This window comes from Salvelinus fontinalis, chromosome 3, assembly GCF_029448725.1.
Source record: "Salvelinus fontinalis isolate EN_2023a chromosome 3, ASM2944872v1, whole genome shotgun sequence".
NCBI lineage: Eukaryota > Metazoa > Chordata > Actinopteri > Salmoniformes > Salmonidae > Salvelinus > Salvelinus fontinalis.
The window spans coordinates 17,501,115-17,526,157 of NC_074667.1; the positions used below are offsets into that span (position 1 = coordinate 17,501,115).

General features: G+C 44.9%; 1 protein-coding gene across 23 annotated transcripts in view; it reads right to left on the bottom strand.

The window, feature by feature from the left end:
* The window catches only part of LOC129840290 (receptor-type tyrosine-protein phosphatase T-like), a 448,617-nt gene that overhangs the window by 17,541 nt on the left and 406,033 nt on the right, over window positions 1-25,043 (bottom strand). For 15 of the 23 annotated variants that reach the window (XM_055908143.1, XM_055908060.1, XM_055908125.1 and 12 more), the window contains 11 exons: window positions 18,423-18,508; window positions 17,436-17,472; window positions 16,027-16,124; window positions 15,439-15,555; window positions 13,578-13,732; window positions 11,641-11,776; window positions 8,053-8,202; window positions 6,221-6,394; window positions 5,088-5,219; window positions 3,849-3,974; window positions 2,936-3,099 (listed from right to left, as the gene is read on the bottom strand). In XM_055908143.1, coding sequence (XP_055764118.1) covers window positions 2,936-3,099; window positions 3,849-3,974; window positions 5,088-5,219; window positions 6,221-6,394; window positions 8,053-8,202; window positions 11,641-11,776; window positions 13,578-13,732; window positions 15,439-15,555; window positions 16,027-16,124; window positions 17,436-17,472; window positions 18,423-18,508 — 1,375 coding nt within the window. The remainder of the gene's footprint in view (window positions 1-2,935; window positions 3,100-3,848; window positions 3,975-5,087; window positions 5,220-6,220; window positions 6,395-8,052; window positions 8,203-11,640; window positions 11,777-13,577; window positions 13,733-15,438; window positions 15,556-16,026; window positions 16,125-17,435; window positions 17,473-18,422; window positions 18,509-25,043) is intronic. The other 8 variants (XM_055908081.1, XM_055908234.1, XM_055908225.1 and 5 more) reach the window with 2 other exon arrangements.

Genomic DNA, 25,043 nt, shown 5'->3' on the forward strand with positions numbered 1-25,043 from the left:
ATAATCACTAACCAAAACAGCAATGGACAAGGCATATTGACATTAGGGAAAGGCATGCGTAGCTGAGTGATCATAGGGGTCCAGTGAGTAGCTAGGCGGGCTGGAGACATGGCGATTCAGACAGCTAGCGGGCCGGGGCTAGCAAGCTAGCAGAAGGGCCTTAGAGGGACGTCGCGACGGAAGAAGTCTGTTGTAGCCCCCTCGTGCGGTTACGTCGGCAGAACCAGTCGTGATGGATCAGCAGGGCTCCTTGTAGTAAAAGAAACCAGGCCAATTGGCAAAATAGGTATAGTGGCCCAAGAAATTGGCCAATGGGCCTCTTCAGCTAACAGTCCGATATGCTCTAGACAGCTAGCAGGCGAGCCGATGGGCATTCAGGGGGCGTCACGACGTGGGAGCCAGTTGAAAAATCCCTTCGGGCAGATTACGGTGGTAGTCCAGTCATGATGGATCGGCGGGGCTCCGTATAGGCAGTAAAAGGGGTCCAGGCCAATTGGCAAAATAGGTATTGTAGCCCAAGGAGTGGCTGATGGACCTCTTCAGCTAGCCGGGAGAAGGGCCTAGCATAGGCTAGCTCCAGGCTAATTGGTGCTTGCTTTGGGACAGAGACGTTAGCCAGGAGTGGCCACTCGGATAGAAGCTAGCTAGCTGCGATGATCCAGGTAAAAAGGTTCAGAGCTTGCGGTAGGAATTCGGAGATATGGAGAAAATTAAGTCCAAAATGCTCTGGTTTGAATCGCGCTGTGCAGACTGGCAAGAGTTGTCCAGGCTAAGGTTAGCTGATGACCGCTAGCAGTGGATAGCTGACTACTAGCTAGTGGCTAGCTTCTGTTGGGGGTTCCGGTTCTAAAGTAAAGAAAATAGCAGATCCATACCACATTGGGTGAGGCGGATTGCAGGAGAGTATGTTGAAGTTGAGGTTAAGAAAAATATTTTAAAAAATATATGCAAAGATATAAAAAGATATATACACAGGACACGACAAGACGAAGACAAAGACATCTGACTGGTACGCCATCTTGGATTCTAAGAGAATTACTCTTATCACTTTATAATTTCAATATCATCTTTTTCAAGTGCCACAGTCCACGGACCTTGTCGATTTTTCTTGTGTTTTTTTTAATGTCAGTATCTATTATTTCCATGTGGCTTTTAAAAGCATTTTCTCACCACACCAGAAACAGCGTGGTTGAGAGTCATATAAATAACTTTCCATCCCCTGTATATCCTCTAGAACAGTGGTCACCAACAGGTCGATCTTCAAGGCATTCCTAGTCGATCACCAAACATTTCTGTAGAAAAGCCAACAATAAAGCCTTGCGCTCCTATTTGTTTTCTTCAATTCGTCTTGCGCTGTTTGCAGCAGGTGCACTTGATTCAAAAGCCCTCCATGACAGGCTCCCATTTTTAAACATTTAGATTTGTCTGAAGGGACAAATTTCGCCTACGCGGCGGACCTGGAGCGCTAAAGAGCTCAAGTGCACCTATTGCGCTGGCCAATCGGTTAGGTAAAATCACTGTGCCTACAGCTTCCATGACCCCAAAGCACAGTTTGATACTAGACCACGTGAGATGTAATAACTTTTAAAACCATGACCTGAGAGACTGTCAAATAATACAGCAAAGAGCTGCTGTTTTTATGAGTGACTTCATGTTTACGTTATTATTCAACACTTTTACAAAACATAAAACACGCTTCTCCTTACTTCTACTCACGCTACAACCAGCACTGCAGCTGCAATAAATTAGTAGCCAAATGTATCGATAGGCCTGCGTTTTGATTATTAGCAGCTCGTCGTGTTTATTTTAATATCAAGGGATATTTAACTTTCTCTGGTCATAGGAACAACATGAATGTGTGCATGAGGCAGAAATAATGTGGTGGGACTCGAGTTTTGTCATCAGGTGGAAGACGGTGTCCCCTCTCTCTGGTCAGTCTCACCGGAGGAAAGGAGAGAGCAGGGACCTGAGAGGCAGACCCTCTGCTGCTCTCTCCATCCGCTGACACTGACAATCAGATGCAGGTACCATCAGTCCAGTAAAATAACAAATAAAATGATTTCAATTTATTCTCAGCAGTGCCTCACACGTGATACAACTGATCTATTTTGTTATGAAAGCTTGAATATTGAAATGTAATATGGTCTGAGAAGAACAATATTAGCAGGCCAAGCATTGCCAATATGCTGTGATAATGTATTAGGCCTACCGCACAAACCTCATTCCAACATATCTTTTTTTATTAGGTTAATGTTGCATAGGCTTACATTTTTTAAGTCAAGTTAAAACAAAATCTGAGCGGTAGATCTCAGCTTGCTTTTTGACTCTCAAAGTTTGACTCAGAAAAGGTTGGTGACCACTGCTCTAGAAGAAAACAGCACTAAGGAAGCATGCAGTGATGAATACATTCATAGAGCACATTCCCTATTGTCATCCTGTCTGAGATGAGTATAGTGTAGAATATGAGTAGGGCCAGCCAGAATATATACAGGGAAGTTCTTCCACCACTACCTTAACAGTAAGGTAAATGTCTACATGTTGTGTTGTTTAAAACTAAAACTAAACTTCACTCATTCAGTAGCACAATTTGTTTTCATTTGAGTTAATCACAGCAATTTATTTGTTTAAAAAAAATAGTTTCTGCACTTTCAGAAATTCTACCCCTCCACATCCTGTCTGGGTTTAAATATTAGGCCCTTGTATCCAATGTCCATGGACGCGTAACTGTCCTAATATGGACACCGTATGAGTATACAATTTCCATGGATGTGTGACTGTGTCCTGATATTGACACCGTATAGAAATACAACTTCCATGGCCATGTGAATGTCCTCATATGGACATCGTATAGGTGTACAACTTCCATGAATGTTTGAGTCATATTTACACCATAATACAATGACTGAACTCCTTCTGAGCCCCTTTAACTACTCACAGGCAGTGGACCACGGTGCGTCCGTCTCCCCCGTCGTACTGCTCCTGCCACTTGGCCAGACGTCTCACCAGCTGCAGGATGGAGCGCTTGGACAGGGGCGTGTCGCGGTAAGCGGGCCAGCCGATGAACTGGAAATGCTGCACCAAACGGTAGCCATCCTGGGGCTGCCAAAGACAGTGAGAGAGAGAATCATAAATGAATACCATCATCAACATCATTGTTGTCGCCAACATCATCGTCATTGCCATTATTAAAACATCCTCAACATGGACAACATCCCAGTTAGCATCCTCGTCATAATCATCAACCACTAGCATGCTGATCTTCCTCCTCATAACGTCACCAAAATGTGTAGATAAATCAAGTTTACCTCTGTGTCCACTGTAAACCTAAACCACTCAAGTTATTAAATAACTGCTGATGCAATCCCAGTGTATTTTGGCTCATTGTAGCAATGCTTTCCGTAGCCAGAGCAGAGCCAACGATTGGCAACTACAATAACGACGTCAGCTGGCTCTGCGCCCCAGCTGGTGGCGGTGGTGATGGGACCATTTCATGGTAAATTGGAGATGCCGCCACTGTGGCTTTTCGCACCGGCACAGAGCTAAGTGTTGATTAGCTGGCCAGCAAAGCCTGCCTGTGATGCTGGTGAAAGTGGGAGAACCATGAGTGAACGAGAGGCAGAGAAGAGGAGAGAGAGAAGAGTAACCATGTGCCACGAACACAGGGATACGCATTGTGGGGATTTAAACGGGGTCTAATGAGTAGTACCGTAGAACAAAGCCCCCTCATATGAAATCAGTCTAAACCAGCCACTGCTCTGCCAGGCTGGACCTGTCTGTTAGCGCCATCTGCATTGGCAGGGCTCAAAGCAGAGGGTAAATATTTACAGGGTGATAAACATGATACAGACCCTGGCCATGTTGCAGATCCTGAAGATGCGGTTGATGATATCTTCGTCGATGTCGGCTGAGATGAATTCCACCTGGATGGGGCCATAGCAGCAGGAGCTCTTCTCGGGCCAGTACTGCATGCACAACTAGGGATTGAAGAGGGGTTTAGCCATAGAAATAGAGTTTCGAAGTAGTTTTACTCCTATGGGTCCATTTAATATCGCTGTCGGTGCACCGATCACAGAATATTGACTTGAATGGGAATGTCCGTTCTAGTTGAAGTTCTAGTTCTGGTATGAGCTACATCACATGTTAGGTACATCACATACTGGTCTGGACACCGTCGTTGACTACTTGGGGATTTTATCCATTGGGGAGCACTGAAAAAATTACATAAACTACACATTGCTTTAGCCATTTGAACAAAACCATCTGAGTTCAGATGCAAGGTCATACTGCTGGGCGTAAGCAATGGAAGGTTATGTGCATACAAAAGAAAAGCCTTGACCTTATTGGCCTCTTCACGGTACACCTACATCTCAGGGCCATCATGGGTTATCCTCCAGTCTACAGCTTTTGAAGGGTTCAAACCTTTCAAACCAGTTAACCCTCAGTCATTTGGAAAATGTCACTACTTAGGAACAAAATAGATTTTTTTAAAAATGTAAACGCCATGTTTTAAAGGGTCTAGACACGTTTTTAGCAATTTCCCTTGGTTTGAGAAACGTACTACAGCAGAGATTGACTTCCTGGACCTCATTCTGGAGTTCAAGGACAACCCCAAAAAACGTTGTTTTTTTTTTAAAGACCAAAAAAAGTGTCTGGACCCTACTATAACATGCCATTTATATCAAAAATACAGATTAGGTTCCTAATAGTGAAATTCCCCTTTAAATTAGGAGGTATTGATGTGCTCTTTGCTAGGTTTCAATGTGGGTGTCTGAGTGTTCTGGTAGCTATGTTGGATAGTTAAACCCTGGGCAGAGAAAAGAACAGCTCTCCTATGAGGCTTACCCTGCTCTATGAAACTGTGTGTCTGAGAGCCGATGGAGGAAATGACAATGGAGGGATAGATAGAGATGAATAGAGAGAGAGCGATAGAGCATGTGTAAGACCCCTGGCAGACCGACAGTCAAAAAGATTATTGGTCTTTATTATTAGATTATTGATTATTGGTGTGTATGTCGATGTATGTACACCCATATGTGTGTATGTACACCCATATGTGTGTGCGAACCCCGGTGGTCAACAATACACACCTGTGCGGCATCCATCTCATTGAGCATTACTATCGAGGAGCAGTTGTAGTCGAACACCAGCCTCCAGAAGTCGGCCACCGTGTTGGGCAGTGGGTGCTGGGTTACGATGAAGGCTGCTGGCTGTTTATGGCTCTGGAAGAAAATCAATGGCAAACACCACAACACTTCAGCCACCCGGTAGCGAGAGAGAGAGTAAAAGAAAGAGAGAGAGATGAGAGAAAGAGAGCGAGAAAGAGAGAGGGCAGAGAGGAGCAAGCAGAGACGCTGGTGGGACAGCTAACAGCCAAGGGTCACGGTGGGTTTCCAATGCCTGATCAACTCGTGGCGAAGACAAAGAGCCTGGCAGGACTCCCACGGACAGTGTTAACCTTGCATCGTGATGCATTGACAAGACAAATCCCACTACAGGTCATTACGCTGTTGCCAGACAAGCAGGCCAGCCAGGCCGGGTCTGAGAAAGACACTGCTGGCTTAATTTGACGCCACCTCTGTGCTTCTTATTGCTTGCCGTTCTTTTCTTTTCAGCTCTGTGTAGCTTATCTGGATCTGCGTGTGTATCGTTTGGTAGATCTGCTACGAGGGCCTAGAGTATGAGGCTGCTTCGCAGTCATTACTTATCATTTATCACAGTGCTATCACTTAATGGTGTGTTGGTTGATGATCAGTTGTTAGATGATGTTGTTTGTTATCTTTTTTATTGCTGTTGCTCTATGACATATCATTTTTGTAACCTGCTATCTAATTGAGTTGCATTTGCATGTACCCAGTCACTGCAATAAATACAAAACATAACATCCCTTTCTAATTAATAACGCAACAGAACTAAGGCATATCTCAAACTAACTGATCTCTGTCTTTTCCAGGTTGGATTACATCAGCCAAGCTAAATCCAATGGTTTACGCTACTTGGCAGTCTCTGACACAATTTGCCTCAGTCATGATTGGTGTTGTGCAGACCTGCATGGGTTTAAATAGTATTTGAAATCGTTGAGCGTTTGTTTGAGCCTGGTTATAGAGTACCATATGTGCAGGGTTTGCAATCAAAGCAAGAGAGGAGACAGAGACAGAGAGACAGAGAGACAGACAGAGAGACAGACAGACAAACAGACAGACAGACAGACAGATTCATTTACGTCCATGAGGGCAGCGTTGATATAGTTACTGGACTCTCCGTCCACGGAGATGAGGAAGGGCAAGCATCGATCCACAGACAGGACGTCCATGCTGCGGTTCTTGTCGTGGTTCCGGGGGAGCAGTCCCACGCTACAGTCTTCAGGCCGAACCCGGGGAGTCACGATGTTCAGAGTCTGGAGAGGGAGGATGTTATTTTGACAATTATCATAAGGTTTAACAAACATATTTTTTTAGGGGGGGTTATAAGGAAACCTCCATTTTTTACCAAGAGTTGCTGAATATTTTAATCTTCGACACCTGCCCTTTTTGTCATAACTCCTCATGTAACCGACAGGGTATCAACAATCAAACCAGAGTTGTTCGCAAGACACAAGACCATATTAGCTAAAGCCTATAGGCTAGCAACACTCATCTGAGGATCTGTCTATTGTATTTCCTTTGTTTGAGGGGTGCAAAATCCACTTGTCACTTAAATATCGCTAGATTAATTGCTTTCATTTTACTCCTGCAACTCTTTCATACTCTTGCTTGTGCCTGTCGTTTTTCCCCATTAACGCTACGACCACAGACATGTTTGTAATGACCTGTCAAACAATGGAATACATTGTCTTTCTGATGCATCTATAAGAATGCTAAAGCATAGTCTGGGATTAAACGCTTCGTCTTTTTGATGGGTGTACAATTTATTTGTAATTAAAAAGTAATCATTTAATACAGTTGAAATGTTTACAAATGAGATACCCTCAAATGAAAGCAACTTCCAAAAATGAACACTCGGATTATAGTGATACTATGTCCAATCTTGCAAACAATGTAAAGTATGTTTAGAAAGGTGTAATCTAGATCCAAGATTGTTGATTTTTAATCCAAGGTTATCCTGCTATTGACACACTTGTTGAATTATGCAACTGAACATGACAGCAACCGTAATCAATGAAGCAGTCTAGACAGTGCAGGTGAGTGCAGATAGGCCTATACAGAACACGTTTTTGGTGGATGCAGGCCTGCTCCACCCCTTGATGTTAATGTGTTCATATATGGAAATACATCCAGTGTGTTTATGCAAATGAGTCATATATGATTTTCTTTCAACAAAAAATAAATAAAAATAACTGATACCATTAGAAAATGTATACACATATTTTTTTCCCCCTTTTCCTCCCCAATTTCAATCTTGTCTCTTCGCTGCAACTCCCAAACGGGCTCGGAAGGCGAAGGTCGAGTCATGCGTCCTCCGAAACACTAAACCACGCTTCTTAACACCCGCCCGCTTAACCCGGAAGCCAGCCGCACCAATGTGTTGGAGGAAACACCATTCAGCTGACGACCGAGGTCAGCCTGCAGGCGCCCGGGCCCGTTACAATGAGCCAAGTAAAGCCCCCCCGGCCAAACCCTCCCCTAACCCGCACGACGCTGGGCCAATTGTGCGCCGCCCTATGGGACTCCCAATCACGGCCGGTTGTGATACAGCCCGTGATCGAACCCCGGGTCTGTAGTGACACCTCTAGCACTGCGATGCAGTGCCTTAGACCGCAGCACCACTCGGGAGGCCCATATGAGTGCATTCTAAGAAGAAAAAAAAAGGGATACTTGAATTCCCACCAAAATCCCTGAATTTATGTGCTATAATTGAGTCAATATCTGATGGATTTAAAAAAGTATTGTTCTTGGAGACAGCAAATGTAACTCTTTTAGTTGGAAAAGGCTAATGACATGCCTCTTAGGAAGAAAAGCGAAGGACGGACAAACAGACAGACAGACAGAGGGACATAGACAGGTAGACAGACAGACAGACAGAGAGTTTGAGAGTTAAGAAGTGGAGGGTGCCAACCTGAAATTCATCCTTAATTTGGCTGGAGTTGGTCTGTGGGTCCAGTCTGCTGATGTTGTAGTATATGGCTCTGAATTCACAGACTGGGATGGCCGTGTTTCCACACAGGCAGGCTTCAAGGATGGCGTCGTGGACAAAAACATACTGCTCCTGGGGTAGGAAATGATGAGATAACAGGTGTAATGACATACAGTTAGATGTTCATGTACTTCTACCCTTTAGGTCAACCTCAAAACACTAACCGCCTACTTTATCACAGCACTTCAACCAGTAGTTGGACCCTATTCAAATCCATTAGTCTCAATTCACATGTACTGTTGAAAAGTGTCGAGAAGCAGAGCAGTACATACAGGTACCGAGCACAGCTGTAGAACTTTAATTGTACACAGCGACACACAAACATAATGTGTAGTCATTATTGAACGTCAATACGTCACATCTAACACAGTTCTGCGAAGGCAGCCCTGGAATTTTCAACACGTACTCTCGTGCTCTGATGAAACGGATTTCATAGCCTGAAGAGCGCTTCGCATAAATTTGCATTTTGAAGCATGTAAAGTAATATCCTGTGGAGAAGTAAATGAACCACAGGGAAAAAAGGCAGCCATGTTACAGCCTTAAAAGGAGATCAAGAGGCTGTGTGCGGTTCAACAGCAGATGCATTGTGCTCATCAAGTAGCCAGACATATTAATTCATCTCCAAAATCCCAGCCATTCGCCTGTGAATAGAATTATGCATATTTTCACTCAACAATGCAGAAGGCTCAGGGTTTAGAATGTTAATTGCGGCCATGAGAGCCGTCAGGGGCTAAATCCATCCAGAGTTGACCTCCGCTATCCATTACCTTGATAGCTGGTGCTACTCGGGAGCAGAGAAAGCCTTTTAAAAGATGAATTGCTTTTTGTTGTTTTGTGCCGGATTATCTTTGAATAGTGCTTTAAACTGACACAAATTGCCCTCTACCCATTAATGCACCCGGCACCCATTTTTAGCCATTGAAGTGGCATATACAAACACTGTGTATGACATACTGTAATTCTATCTACTCATCATTGTATTCATACGAGTACGAGTTGGGACTAACCTAAAAAGTTTGCTGTCGTTTTATTGTTATTTTAGGGCGACTGCAAAACCGAGTGGCCGACTGGACGCAGGGTCATAACCCTAAGACACTTAGCAAACACACCTGCAAACTCATTTGCAAAATGAAAAAAAGTGTGTGGACTAAGATATCTATTATTCAGCGTCTATGTAATATTAATAGGAACATTGGGATGGATGATGCATGACTGAGCACACTCCAGAGGTAGCTAGGCTAGTCCGACATCGGAAATCTTCCAGAGGAGACGCCACACATATTTGATCAGTTGTGATATCAAGTGTGGTGATGGTGTGTATGAACGGTTGCTAGTCATGGAGTCGCTGAGAATATACAATGTATACTGGTCTAGTGGGTACACAGAAGTTGTAACGGTTATGGTGAATACTGATGCTTATTCCTGTCGACGATAGCCGGTTTGTCGTTATGGCTATTGACAGTGGACTAGCAGTCAGAGTGATTGAGGGGAGATGAGAATCGCAGAATCGCTAATCTTGATCAAATAATGAGTAGTGAGTTGGATGCAAGGTGATTTGGAGAGCAGTGATTCTGCATGGCCCGACTGCAATGTAGTTGATCTCAAACACACACATTATCTCACAATAGTTGTTTCCCCTTCTCTCCACTAGAGAGAAGATCTTGTAAATGGCTAGTGTTAGACTTGAGTAAAGACCACTATTCTGTGGAAGCCATCGCTTACTGCATGATCCACTGGGAAATTTAACCCTAATAACCTGGCTTGGATGTCTGGCAGCTGAGGCCCAGATCCCTCTGTCTCAAAGACTTAGAGACAATAGAAGTAGAATCTGGTCTGAAGGTCTGAGTTCCTTTCCTGTTCTAGAGATTCTATTTCTATGCTTTACATTCTCCCTGCATAGGACTCACTTTACAATATCCTATCTAGGCTTTAGACCAGTGGCCACCAACCTTTTTTGAGTCAAGATCACTTTGAATGAAACATTAACCAGTTAAAAACAGTTCAGTAGCAGAGGTCTGTGCCCAATACATGTTTGAATTGCCCTGCCAATGTTTTTCCTTCTCAGACCAATTTGAAATTATATAATAAAAGATTAGGTATATGATCACACTGGTAATATATAATTTGTTGGATTACTGGTGAGGCACAGCTGAGTGAGCATAATACATCTTTTTTTTTTACTGGACTGATGGCCTACATCTGATGGTCAGTTTGAAGGGAGGGAGGGAACAGCGGTGAGGCTGCCTCTCAACCGACTCACCGTCCCTACGCTTTCCCTCCCTCAGCTGAGAAAAGTTGACAGTCTTCCAGCTGATGGCAAATCTCAAGTCGCACTGCATTATTTCTGCCTCATGCACCAATTCATGTTGTTACTCCTATGACCAGAGAATGTAAAATATTCTTCAATAAAAAAAAAAATACGAGGCACTAATAACAGCGCTAGCTCATCAGAACCATTTGTTATACTCATTCATTGCAGCTGCAGTGCTGGTTGTAGCGTGAGTGGAATTAGGGAGAATGCACATTTTACAGCGTATGGGTTATACAAGTGTCGACAGTGCTAAATAATAACTTAAACATAAACACTTACTCATAAAACAGCAGCTCTTTGCTATATTTGTTGAGTCTCTCTCTAGTCATGGTTTTGAACTTTTTGAAATCTCACAATATCAACTTTGCTGTGTGTTCGAGTCTTCTTTTTGTGGTCTATGACTCGAGGAAACTGTGCAGACACAGTGATCTGAGCTATCTGATTGGCCAGCAGTAGTCCTATAGGTGCACTTGATTTGCTCTCTGGGCTTGCCACGTAGTCGGAGTTCTACCTTCAGACAAGTAAAATGGTTTAAAATGGGAATACTTTGCCTTCCCGGCACTAGGGTTGCTAAATCAAGTGCGCCTACAACCAACAGCGTTAAACAAATAAAATAAAATAGGAATGGAAGGCTTTTTAGTTTTTTTCCCCAGAAGTGTTTGGTGATCAACAAGGAATGCCTTGGTGACTGCTGGTGACCACTGCTTTAGACCATAGAAATATAATCTGTTCTTGAAGGGCTTTGTCCATGCTAGAGATTGTATTTCTATGCTTTACACCCTTCCTCCATATGACTGATTTTAAAATATCCCAGCTGAATATTTCAGGCAGAGCAACTGTGAGCAGTGGGCTGTGACATAGGATCAGTCTGGTGACCGGCTGGGAAAGGCCAACGCCATCAGGTTACTGTCTGAGCCTTGTCAATCCTTCCGCGATGGCGATGGCAAATGCTACGCTAAACAAACTTGCTGTGTCTGAAAACTCTAGTTGTACTCTCTAATTTTATGGCTAATGCTAACTGTGTGAGTGCTGGTAATCCCTATGAGCACCATGGAACCAAATAAGATCGGAATGCCTAATGCTAACTTTTATTCCTTTGCATGGCACTGTAATGACTAATGTGCAAGCTTTAATACAATATTGCTCTCTTCTCTACCCACTATCCGCACACAAGCTAATCAGTATGCTGCTTCACCAACCTCGGTTTGCACCATGTTAACCCTTTGTGAGCGCAGTTCCCGGATGCAGTTGAAGATGTCCACCACTCCCTCGTTCTCAGCCATATCCAGCATGATGTCCACAGCTATGAAACAGCCTGTCCTTCCAGCCCCGGCACTGGAAAGAGAGTGGGAGGGAGAGAGAATACAGAAACAGAGACAGAGAGAGAGAGCGTTTCATTTCTCCAGTATGTTCTGTACAGTAGCGACGGCAGCGACACATGAAGACACATGCTCCGGCCCTATAATAAACAGGCCGAGGGTTATATTGAACCGCGCTGAGCTCCCTCGCTTATCCAAAGGAGGCAGGACGGCCTTACAGCGCTGACAAACAGCGTACTCCAACCCCCCCAGGTAGGGGTTAGAGCCATTTCCCCTGACCCTGGTGTTAGGTGTTAAGGAAATAAACCCAGCAGAGTGACTGGGTGGAATGGAGGGAGCAAGGGAGATAGTGGTGGAGAAGAGGTAGAGGTAGGAGAGGGGGGCTGCTCAGCCATCATTCACTCGGTAGCATCTTGACAGGTCCCAGCTCCGGAGCTCAGGAGCCAGGGGCCGCTCAGTGGCTCGGCAGCCCGGCAGATTGCCTGTCAGCCGCCAGTGATTAATGGCGAGCGCAGCGAACAACTAGGTCCTGGCAGGGGGATAACGGCTAAGGAGTGCCCCAGGAAATTAGAAATTACTCCGCAGTCTGTCAGTAGGGCCTTCGCTCTGCGGGCCAAAGCTCATCCTGTTGTCCTTCATTCCATCTATCGTTCAGTTCAGTGGGGGAATGGCTGCCAACCTATAGGCAGCTTCATGGGACATTCGTTGTCAATCCTCAATGGGGGAATTCGGTTGGGGAGCAATCGGGAAGTTGAACGTCAAAAGCCAGGCTGACTTTTTTAGGAGAACATGAACCGACCATGGTTTGTGTTGTGGAAAAGCGACGATGTACTGAATGAGAGGTACAGGGAGGTTAAATATAATGGGTTGCTACGGGGATGCAAATGCCATGCCTCTTAGGGGGACAGAGACAGAGGGACAGAGACAGAAAAACAGACAGTCAGATAAAGGGAATGTCACTCTCCTGCGACAGGTGTGAAAGTTTCCTTTTTCCAAGGTGGTTCGTAAAGGTTAATGTCATCGATCCAATTTATGAGTGGGCGAAGATAAGGGGCAGGATATAAAGTGGCGGTAATAAACTTTGCCATATTCTCTCCTCATCTCGTCCTCGGGGGTATTAAAAGGAGCAAGGCGCCCCATGCTTCATGAGAGCAGAAAGAGCAGCGCTTGGCACTTGAGCTAATCCACTCTGAAAATGTCTTAGTCACATCTGCTTTGTTTTGAGAGACCCGAGCCAAATGTAAAATTGCATTGTGCCATTTAGCAGCCTTTCCCTGTCACATCTCATTGTGCATGCTCACGCACTCCCTCCCTCTGTCCCCTCCCCTCTTCTCCACTCCCCCTTGCCTCCCCCACCCCTCCCCCTTCACCTGTCTGAGCTCAATGCCTCTGTTTAAAGGGGTGGGTGTTTGAGTGGGCTGGGGAGGGGTAGATGAGAGAAGGAGGAAGAGAGAGAGTCTCCCATCGCTCTCACTCATTCATTTTCCACCTAAAAATGTATGTGAAGGCTCCCAGCTACATTTTTGTCATTTAGCAGATGCTCTTATGCAGAGCGACTTACAGGAGCAATTTGAGTAATAATGCCTTGCTCAAGGACACATTTTTTACGAAGGCACCTCAGGGATTCGGACCAGCGACCTTTTGGTTACTGGCCCAATGCTCTTAACCACTAGGTTACCTGCCACTAGCTACTGTTGTTATTTCTGATTAAATAAAGTATAAATAAATACATAGACAAAAGCCCCGAGAGTCAAATATGTCATCCCAGTAGTCCTGTGTTATGTCCCACAATCCCCCTAAGTGTGGACAGTATGTACCTGCAGTGGGCCACAATGGGGCCAGCGTCGGGCGGGTTGAGGAACTTGACCTGGCGGACGAAGCCCAGGAGGCCGGTGGCATAGCAGGGTACCCCGTGGTCAGGCCAGCTGGTGAAGTGGAACTGACGGATCTCTCGAATCTCGTGGTGGCCCTTCTGAGAAGAAACAAAATGGAGGCTTAAATGGAGACAAATGGTGTATACATGACAAGTTGGTAAGTTTATAAGTTATTTGCATAGAGCTTCCTATTGATTGATTCTGATACTTTCCAAGTGGGAAACTTGGGCCTCCTCTTTCTACAACAGGTTTCCAAGTTAGAAATGTCTGAGTTTCCTGTGATTCCTGGAAACTGCGGGCAGACTAAACAAAACGGAGACTCAAATGAAGACATATGGGACTTCCTGGAAACTGAAGATCTGACGGGCTCCAATTCCATCTCAACAACTGAATATACAGTAGCTATCGATTTGTTTATTTTAAGAAAATACATTATGACGACTTAAGCATACAGGCAAGTATTGAGGGGAACAAAACAAAGGTGATTTGATAACTGGAGGCCCATTGATTTACTTTCCTTTGATGTTCAAATTACATTCTGAAATCAATATGGGGTAAACATCTAAGATGGGAAACAACAAAGCCACAACATGTAGTAAATCAGAGATTGGGAAAGGTAGGTAGGAAGGGCCTAGCTCATGTTTACCATGGCAACGTGAACTTGGCAGAGTGGAAAGTAACTGGTTCTCACTCTTAAAGGCACGTGGCATGATACTAAAAACCCACTCCAATAAGGCTATCAGCGAAGGCAGCAGCACATAAAGGGAGTGAATGTGCGGAAACTGGAATAAGGCCATTTACAGAACAGTAGAGCGCTGGGCTTCAGTAGTAATAATAATCACAGGCTTCACACCTCCACTCCCTGCGCTAATGCTAAGCGGTTAATTGCCATTTGGGTTGGTGAGCTGTTTAATCCCTGCCTGCCAGCTTTGATATGCCAGCAAAACCCACATAACAGTTTAATACCGCAGTTAAAATACCTTAACTGTTTGGAGTGTATGGACACATACCACCTTTAATAGTGCATTGGAGTGTAACAGTGTAAAGCGGGGGTAAACTGTGTCTAAGCTTGCCAAACCAGTGGGCTCTGGTTTAACATATTCTCAATGGATTAAAGTGCGAGTGTGTGTGTGCAGGCCTAAACATCTATCTATCTGCGTGGTGCAGTAAAATAATCCCCTTGGACTCATCATTAATAATGCCTTTCATAATTTCCGAACTCATTATTTTCTGCAATTAAAACAATTTCATACGCTCTATTTGAACGCATACGCATCCGAAAGCGTAAGTCCCGGCCATCACAGTGCACTGCTTTTTAAGGCACAGGAATTAAGGTTGTGGTGTGATGGTGGAGTTTCGTAATGACAAATGTCCCATTTCCCTTTCAAATGAAGAGTGTGAGCAGGTTAAAAGGAACTTTAGCTTTCTTGCAAAACAGATGGATTAAAGCATTGCAACATTTGTTGACTACTAGCTCGTGTTGTTTGCTTAAGCGGCTTTCACAGAGCCACAGAAAGATGCATTTCAAGCCTATCAATGCGTGCTAGTTTCGTGACTGTTCCTCTGATATTTCCCTTTTAAAGGGAGCTAACAGAACAATAGCGTCGCATACGGAATCCTGCATCCCAACTGTATTGTGCTTCTTTCAATGCAAATCCTCACTGATTACCAGTGTTCAATTATACTCTCATTTCCCAGTTGGACAACATAGCTTCACCTTGCTGTCAACCACAATGTTAATCCGGTAAATTGGAATGAATGAAAACAAAATAAGCAAGCCTGGCTATTGACTTAGTCGGTTTACCTTCTGTACTGTGAAGGTGCGGATGACATACTCGGCCAGTGGCTCTGTCTCGATCAGTGTCACCTTGACATCTCCGTACACTTCAGTCTCGTCAGGCCAGTACCTCACACACTTCACCTGGGCAGAGAAACATATATGGTCAGTGCTTTGTCTCTTACAGAGGCTGTATGGGACGTTTGCCTCTGGAGGTGCTGTTGAGCCAAAAGGGGTCCCTGAAATGGACAGAAATAATATAATTAAACATAACATTAAAGGACCAATCAGAGGAGTTGATAGCATAGAAATATAAACTCATTCGATTTCTGTGGTTGATAATACATATAAAGAGGCCTGATTTAATGGCATTGAATTCAATTTTGTCGTCACATATTTGATGTTGATTTATTTTACCTATTTGTTATCGCATATATTTGTTGTGAACAGTAATGGTATGAGGTGTAGGGAAGGGGAATACGAACTATGATTGACACACCCTGATCTATTACAACTGGCTTTTGCAGCGGGGAAAAAAACAGCACAGAAATCCATTCAGTATAAGAACTTAGCCGCTTGCTCTAACACCTTTCAAATCCTCTTTGATGAACTCACCCTGCCCACTTCCACCAGGTTGGTAACCATGACAATACTGCCGGAATTCTCCTGCCAGATCATCCTCCAGAAATCCCTCACTGTCTCCTGCATGGGGCCTGGAAGGAGAGAAGGAGAGCAAGGATGAGATCAAGAAGGATTGGACAGAGATAATGTCATAACAGGAACCAGGAAGAACACATAGGAGCAATGACTGTATATATGAATAGGCAAAGCCATCGATCACCTGTACCATTCATTCCTATGTGAAAACTCAAGTGTTTCTTAATCTTGGGGACCCAAAGGGGTGCACATTTTAGTTTTTGCCTTAGCACTACACACCCGATTCAAATAAGATGAGTTGACCATTGGAATCAGGTGTGAAGTGCTAGGGCAAAAACAAAAAATGTGCACCCCTTTGGGGCCACAGGACCAAGATTAACAAGCACTGAATTGAAGCCAAATTAAGTCAGTAAAGATGGAGACTCATGGAGACATAACATACACAGTATTAACTACTCCAGGAAGTGACATTGCAGGTTAGCTCAGTGTTGCCCCATCTCATTGAGTACCTCAAGTTGAAGGCCAACTGGGGTACTGCAGGCTGCCATTAGCAACTAAATAATCCTTATAATTTGTGCGATTTTAAAATAATCGGTTCAAGAAGATACATCTGGTGAATTAGAAGCAAATATTGGTACCATGATTGTCTTTGAATTATACTTTTTTTTTTAACACAAAGATTGACCACAAAGATTGCACATTTTCCATTCACAATTGGGGATCCTATTTTTTGCTAACAATGCCTGCAGTACCGTGGTCGGCTTTGAACTTCTGTGGCGTCAATGAGAGGGGGCAGTCGTTCTCCCCTGCATCATGTTCAAATTGTGTCATTCGGGCCTCTTCCAAAATGATACCCTATCCACGAAAATGGCACATTGTATCCCCCAGAGCCCCCATTGACCTCCCAGTGCAGTTATACTTCCTAAATAATATTCAGACATCACTGTCTCATGAGTATTTGGTCGCGTTCCCAAGCTCAGACGTTGCATGCATCAACCAATGGTTGTGTGCCATGTCATCAACTGTGTCATTGACTGACAGAATTCTATAACGTGTGGTTAGCCGATACTTAAAAATACCTATCCAGGCGTTAGCAATGTCTGAGCAGAGGAACGCGCCCTTTATCTTATCCCAGAAGGAGAGCGACTTATCCAAATCACAACCACGCCCAGGATCAGTTAAACATAAGCCCCAGTTTGTTATGGAACAAAAGGAATGGGGTGTTACATTTTTGTCATTGGCTTTAAGAGAATTATTATTATATATATATTTTTTTACATCTGAGTAATTGCCTCCCCCATGTCTGGGGATACTTTTCCAGGTGTCTTGCGTCTTACCAGCCCTCCCCCTCCATCCAATTGAATTACCTTGTGTGGCGATGTAATGTCTTGGTCTATGATACCCCTGTGAGAAAGAGAGGAGAAAAAAGAAAACCCCCCCAGCTCAAGGTCCTTTCAAATCAGTTCAAATCAAATCCGAGACCCTTCATTTTCCTATCTGCCAAAATGGAAATTCTATCATATTGTTCCATTGAGACAGATTGCTTAGTTCAAATGAATACAGTATATACATTTCATATCCTATATACATTTCATATCCATATCATTGCCATTTCACCATATCAAGTGGGAATGTGCGTGAAACAACATCTACAAATGCATTACTATTACAACCGCTATGAGATAAATAAAAAATCAACACAGTTGAGGCTCCTAGAGCTGGGTATAACAATACATTTTACCAGCGGATCTTGGCACATCGACCCAGTAATTGTTTTATTAGAGGAAATGGGGCTCGATGACATGATTATACACACGACTATAATGCCGACTTATCCTGATGCTGCTTCTCGGAGTACAGGGCATTCCCAGTCCCCACAGCATAATAGAGACAATCATATCTACACTGGCATTATGGTAGTTATGTCAATGCAGAATTCTTTCATCCGAAGATGAGCAAATGCATGCTCAGATGCAGTACGCTGTGTTTGCAGCAGATATGTCAATGTTGCAGGCACATTGCCTTGTAATAAGCGTATATGTTTTCTACTGTATATACAGTATAATCTCCGTTTGTGTGACGATGGTGTGTCATATTTTGATTCCATCCTTGCAAAATCAGTCTTCACTGACCATTCATAATAGTAATGTTTGTAGAGTGATGTACTACAGTACCCATAATGCTCTATGCCATATTTGATTTTATCTTAGTAAAGATGTCATGAAGTGAAATGCTGTCTCATCTCCTTACTAATACATGGTGTCAGAAGGCTAAATGAGACCTTGTATAAAGTCAAATTCAAAAGATATGATACAAATTCCATTCACTTCACATCTCCGTCGCCCCATACTTACGTCTATGTAGTTGGCGTTGATGTAGTCTGAGTGGGGGTCTCCGTCCAGCAGTTGCAGCCTGACTCGAGTGTGGTCATCTGTGGGGTCAAAAATTCACAAAGAGCAGGCCTAAAGTTACATTTACCCATTCAAGGTTCACACAACTACACCTGAACATCAAATGTCTGAGGACTTCGGGCACCCTATTCCCTGCATAGGGCAGTGGTCAAAAGTAGTGCACTATGGGCCCTCGTCAAAAGTAATGCATTGTACAGGGAAAAGGATGCCTTTTGAGACGCAGGCTACATGTGCTACTACCACAGCTTATATGCAAAACACACCCTAGCGCGAAAGACTGTTTTGCAGTATTTTAATGGCAAAAGTATTTTAATGGCACAATATCTAAGGAAGTCTCGAGCTATTGCTCGCCTGAGATAGAGTATCCCATGATGAACTGTAGACCACACTACCTACCTAGAGAGTTTTCATCTGTATTTCTTGTAGCAGTTTACATATCATCACAGTTGTTGGTTAGGGGCTCGTAAGTAAGCATTTCACTGTAAGGTTGACCTGTTGACTAATAACATTTGATTTGATTTGAAAATACTTATAAATACAAAGGAATAGAACAGGCTTGGAAACTCTAACCCTGGCAATTGACTGTTAAACTCATGTGTACACTCGCAATGGCTGCCTGGTATTGTGATGCAATAATTTCCATGGTATTTTGGAATGTTCTATCAACTGATGCTGTATTGCCATGGTAATGTAGAATGTTCATTCAAATGATGCCAACTGATGTGGCTTAAGCAATGGAATGTATTTTTTGTAATGTCAGCTGAGTTGACAACAAATCACAGCACAGGTTGAAGGGTACACTTCCTGTTTGTACTTCCTGGCATGGATACACTTAAAGTGGCTGCCAGTCCACCTAATATGCCATCATTGACATCATTGACCATCATTGACTACACCGCGTGTCCGCTGCTACTCTAACCTGGTGGTCCCAGCGCGCACGACCCACGTGGAGTTCCAGGTCTCAGGCAGCCTCTGGAACTGCCGATCTGCGGCCAACAAGGCAGAGTTCATCTCAGCCTATGCTTCCCTCCAGTCCCTCGACTTCTTGGCACTGACGGAAACATGGATTACCACTGATAACACTGCTACGCCTACTGCTCTCTCCTCGTCTGCCCACGTGTTCTCGCACACCCCGAGAGCTTCTGGTCAGCGGGGTGGTGGCACTGGGATCCTCATCTCTCCCAAGTGGACATTCTCTCTTTCTCCCCTGACCCATCTGTCTATCGCCTCCTTTGAATTCCATGCTGTCACAGTTACCAGCCCTTTCAAGCTTAACATCCTTATCATTTATCGCCCTCCAGGTTCCCTTGGAGAGTTCATCAATGAGCTTGACGCCCTGATAAGTTCCTTTCCTGAGGATGGCTCACCTCTCACAGTTCTGGGTGACTTTAACCTCCCCACGTCTACCTTTGACTCATTCCTCTCTGCCTCCTTCTTTCCACTCCTCTCCTCTTTTGACCTCACCCTCTCACCTTCCCCCCCTACTCACAAGGCAGGCAATACGCTTGACCTCATCTTTACTAGATGCTGTTCTTCCACTAATCTCATTGCAACTCCCCTCCAAGTCTCCGACCACTACCTTGTATCCTTTTCCCTCTCGCTCTCATCCAACACTTCCCACACTGCCCCTACTCGGATGGTATCGCGCCGTCCCAACCTTCGCTCTCTCTCCCCCGCTACTCTCTCCTCTTCCATCCTATCATCTCTTCCCTCTGCTCAAACCTTCTCCAACCTATCTCCTGATTCTGCCTCCTCAACCCTCCTCTCCTCCCTTTCTGCATCCTTTGACTCTCTATGTCCCCTATCCTCCAGGCCGGCTCGGTTCTCCCCTCCTGCTCCGTGGCTCGACGACTCATTGCGAGCTCACAGAACAGGGCTCCGGGCAGCCGAGCGGAAATGGAGGAAAACTCGCCTCCCTGCGGACCTGGCATCCTTTCACTCCCTCCTCTCTACATTCTCCTCTTCTGTCTCTGCTGCTAAAGCCAATTTCTACCACTCTAAATTCCAAGAATCTGCCTCTAACCCTAGGAAGCTCTTTGCCACCTTCTCCTCCCTCCTGAATCCTCCTCCCCCTCCTCCCCCCTCCTCCCTCTCTGCTGATGACTTCGTCAACCATTTTGAAAAGAAGGTCGACGACATCCGATCCTCGTTTGCTAAGTCAAACGACACCGCTGGTTCTGCTCACACTGCCCTACCCTGTGCTTTGACCTCTTTCTCCCCTCTCTCTCCAGATGAAATCTCGCGTCTTGTGACGGCCGGCCGCCCAACAACCTGCCCGCTTGACCCTATCCCCTCCTCTCTTCTCCAGACCATTTCCGGAGACCTTCTCCCTTACCTCACCTCGCTCATCAACTCATCCTTGACCGCTGGCTACGTCCCTTCCGTCTTCAAGAGAGCGAGAGTTGCACCCCTTCTGAAAAAACCTACACTCGATCCCTCCGATGTCAACAACTACAGACCAGTATCCCTTCTTTCTTTTCTCTCCAAAACTCTTGAACGTGCCGTCCTTGGCCAGCTCTCCTGCTATCTCTCTCAGAATGACCTTCTTGATCCAAATCAGTCAAGTTTCAAGACTAGTCATTCAACTGAGACTGCTCTTCTCTGTGTCACGGAGGTGCTCCGCACTGCTAAAGCTAACTCTCTCTCCTCTGCTCTCATCCTTCTAGACCTATCGGCTGCCTTTGATACTGTGAACCATCAGATCCTCCTCTCCACCCTCTCCGAGCTGGGCATCTCCGGCGCGGCCCACGCTTGGATTGCGACCTACCTGACAGGTCGCTCCTACCAGGTGGCGTGGCGAGAATCTGTCTCCGCTCCACGTGCTCTCACCACTGGTGTCCCCCAGGGCTCTGTTCTAGGCCCTCTCCTATTCTCGCTATACACCAAGTCACTTGGCTCTGTCATATCCTCACATGGTCTCTCCTATCATTGCTATGCAGACGACACACAATTAATCTTCTCCTTTCCCCCCTCTGATAACCAGGTGGTGAATCGCATCTCTGCATGTCTGGCAGACATATCAGTGTGGATGACGGATCACCACCTCAAGCTGAACCTCGGCAAGACGGAGCTGCTCTTCCTCCAGGGGAAGGACTGCCCGTTCCATGATCTCGCCATCACGGTTGACAACTCCATTGTGTCCTCCTCCCAGAGTGCTAAGAACCTTGGCGTGATCTTGGACAACACCCTGTCGTTCTCAACTAACATCAAGGCGGTGACCCGTTCCTGTAGGTTCATGCTCTACAACATTCGCAGAGTACGACCCTGCCTCACGCAGGAAGCGGCGCAGGTCCTAATCCAGGCACTTGTCATCTCCCGTCTGGATTACTGCAACTCGCTGTTGGCTGGGCTCCCTGCCTGTGCCATTAAACCCCTACAACTCATCCAGAACGCAGCAGCCCGTCTGGTGTTCAACTTTCCCAAGTTCTCTCACGTCACCCCGCTCCTCCGCTCTCTCCACTGGCTTCCAGTTGAAGCTCGCATCCGCTACAAGACCATGGTGCTTGCCTACGGAGCTGTGAGGGGAACGGCACCTCCGTACCTTCAGGCTCTGATCAGGCCCTACACCCAAACAAGGGCACTGCGTTCATCCACCTCTGGCCTGCTCGCCTCCCTACCTCTGAGGAAGTACAGTTCCCGCTCAGCCCAGTCAAAACTGTTCGCTGCTCTGGCACCCCAATGGTGGAACAAACTCCCTCACGACGCCAGGTCAGCGGAGTCAATCACCACCTTCCGGAGACACCTGAAACCCCACCTCTTTAAGGAATACCTAGGATAGGATAAAGTAATCCTTCTAACCCCCCCCCCCCCTTAAAAGAGTTAGATGCACTATTGTAAAGTGGTTGTTCCACTGGATATCATAAGGTGAATGCACCAATTTGTAAGTCGCTCTGGATAAGAGCGTCTGCTAAATGACTTAAATGTAAATGTAAATGTAATTGACTTGAGTGGAGATACTTTTTCTATTCGTTCTTATTTCTATGTTTGTAGGTACCATAGGAGCATTGTCACTCTGTATAGTACATTAAATTCATGGAACGGATTAGAGAGACGTACTGCATTTCATCACCTTGTCAGAGAGATGATTTCCATCTCGAAATTGCCAAAAGCGCAACTAGGTCTGTACACACAGAGCACATGACTAATCTCACTGCATGATTGAATTAGTTACTTTTGTGGGGGGGGGGGGGGGGGGGGGGGGGGGGGGGACAAATTAGACATGCTATGCTGTTTTTACTTAAATAATTGTATTTTGTTATATCCTAGTGTTTTTTTCTAACCTGATACAAACTTGTCTTTGTGTGACTTAGTCCTAAGACTTGGCGTATAGCTAAGATCGCAGCATGTGGCACATCCTTTGTTTTTACTATCTGCAGGAACTCAGATGTGTGGAAACTTGCAGAAAGGAGCACATTATAGTGTGAGCTGTGGCAAATGCAGTTAGACTGTTGAGCCCTCGTGCCATCTTAATCTGCACAGACAAACTAATCTCCTTTTACACACTATGTTCCCCGCCCCTGTTCACACACATCTGCTAACTGCCACGTAGGCAGAGGTTGTACTTTTCTATTAAAGCTGAGACCCAACTCTGTTCGTTGGGCCTTTAACTCTGCACCATTGAGTGATTGTTAACTGCTCCATTTTTGCAAATCTTATAATAAAGTAGTTGATTTAAGAATCTACAGTCTCTCTTTCTTTTGGTTATAATTTCCACAACACTTCAACCACAACATCTACCTTTCACTCTACAAACACATGACCCATTACTGTAATTTTGACATGTGAAATCTTGAGCTGGACTCCACAGGGCTTCCGCTTGGCAATTAAGGGAGTGGTGGCGATGGTGGTGGCAGCAGGGCCCATGAGAGGAGGAAAGAAAGGACCTGATGATGATGGGAGGATGTGTAACACACTGATCCCTTCTCACTTTGATCTGTGATATGGAAATGTGCGAGTGCCGCAGCACATTTCCTGACTGATCTGATGCTCCTGGATGATAGGCTTAGCAGCCAGCCAATAAGGCATGTACTGAGGACGATAAATTCATATCTTCGCTTATCCGAGATATCAGCCTATAATCCGCGGTTGTGTTCTGCTGATCTATATTTACTGGGTGATGACAGTTAAAAAACAAAATTCCATTGGTTGGCTGAGCGACCTTCCTCTCCCTACCTCTCCTCTCACGTGAGCCAGGATACTGGGTGAGGGCTGGCAGGGGGTTGTGTGAAGGGTAGAAAGATGGGTGGATGTTCGTGGCGCCACAGAGAACCCTGCCCACACAAGGCTTCTCTGTGCAGGCCTCTAGGCCAGAACACTTATACATCTCAAGCACAATCCCAATAAAGGCATCACTAGCCCAGTCCTCAAACGGAAGGTTTGTGAACTCATTACTGATTTATGCTACCGATTCCTCAGCTGAACTCTTTTTGTAAAAGTTCGGTGCAGGCCTGCAGGGGCATGTTAACTTTTCCAGAACTTTAATTCTGCAGAGCAGCTTGGACCATACGAGGCATATCTGATTTTGTACACTAGATATCTATCTTTGTTGACTATTGTCTATCAAATTCTGTATTTTACTGAGACCAACAGATTATCATAATCTCTGTTTCACAGTCTATGTCATGGAGAAAGGATTACAGCGAAAACGTAGACACGTTAAAAACACAACAGTATCGAATTTGAATTGCTGATCGAGGGGACCTGCCTTCTCCCGGTAACGCATGGTATGTCACAGCTCCATTAATCATTAAAGCCCATGTTGTCCCCACAGAATTTATACATTGCCACTAAACTGTCACCGTGGCTGAATGCATTATGGACTTTAACCTGTTAAACTCTGACGCCTTCTGGTAGCATTTTCTAAACAACACATACTATTGTATACTACCTTCATAAAGTACATGTCGGTTCCAAAAGTCCTACAAACACATATGACCTAATGGTGTCGCTCTAAACATGTGCACATTCCCATAGGAACACAGCCATTTTAAAAGTGCAGGGCTTGTGGAAAGTCATTTTCCATATTACAGGAATGACATGAGGAGAAAGTTGAAGTCTCTACCTATTTATTGATGTAAAAATATCCTCTGTCTGATTCCCAGTTCGTCCACGAGATAGCAAAAAGAGATTAAATGACGTCTCTAGGCCACTTAAAACCAGTTGTGTCTGGTTTGGGTAGTGAGACATTGTGCCATAATGGCTACTCAGATTTTCAAGCCTGACATCTTAAAATCACTCAAGCAATCAGGGCTTTCAAATTATCTCAAAAAAGACAAACCGGTGAGGAAACTTCAAACCTCTTTTCCCATGTACTTTTCCTATTGTAGACATCTGTGATAGATCAACGTGTCACGTTCCTGACCTTGTTTCCTTTGTTTAGCCTTGTTTAGTTGGTCAGGACGTGAGCTGGGTGGGCATTCTATGTTATGTGTTTCTATGTTGGGTTTATTGTATTAGCCTGATATGGTTCTCAATCAGGGGCAGGTGTTTTACGTTTCGTCTGATTGAGAACCATATTAAGGTAGGCTGTTCTCACACTGTTTGTTGGTGGGTGATTGTTGCTGT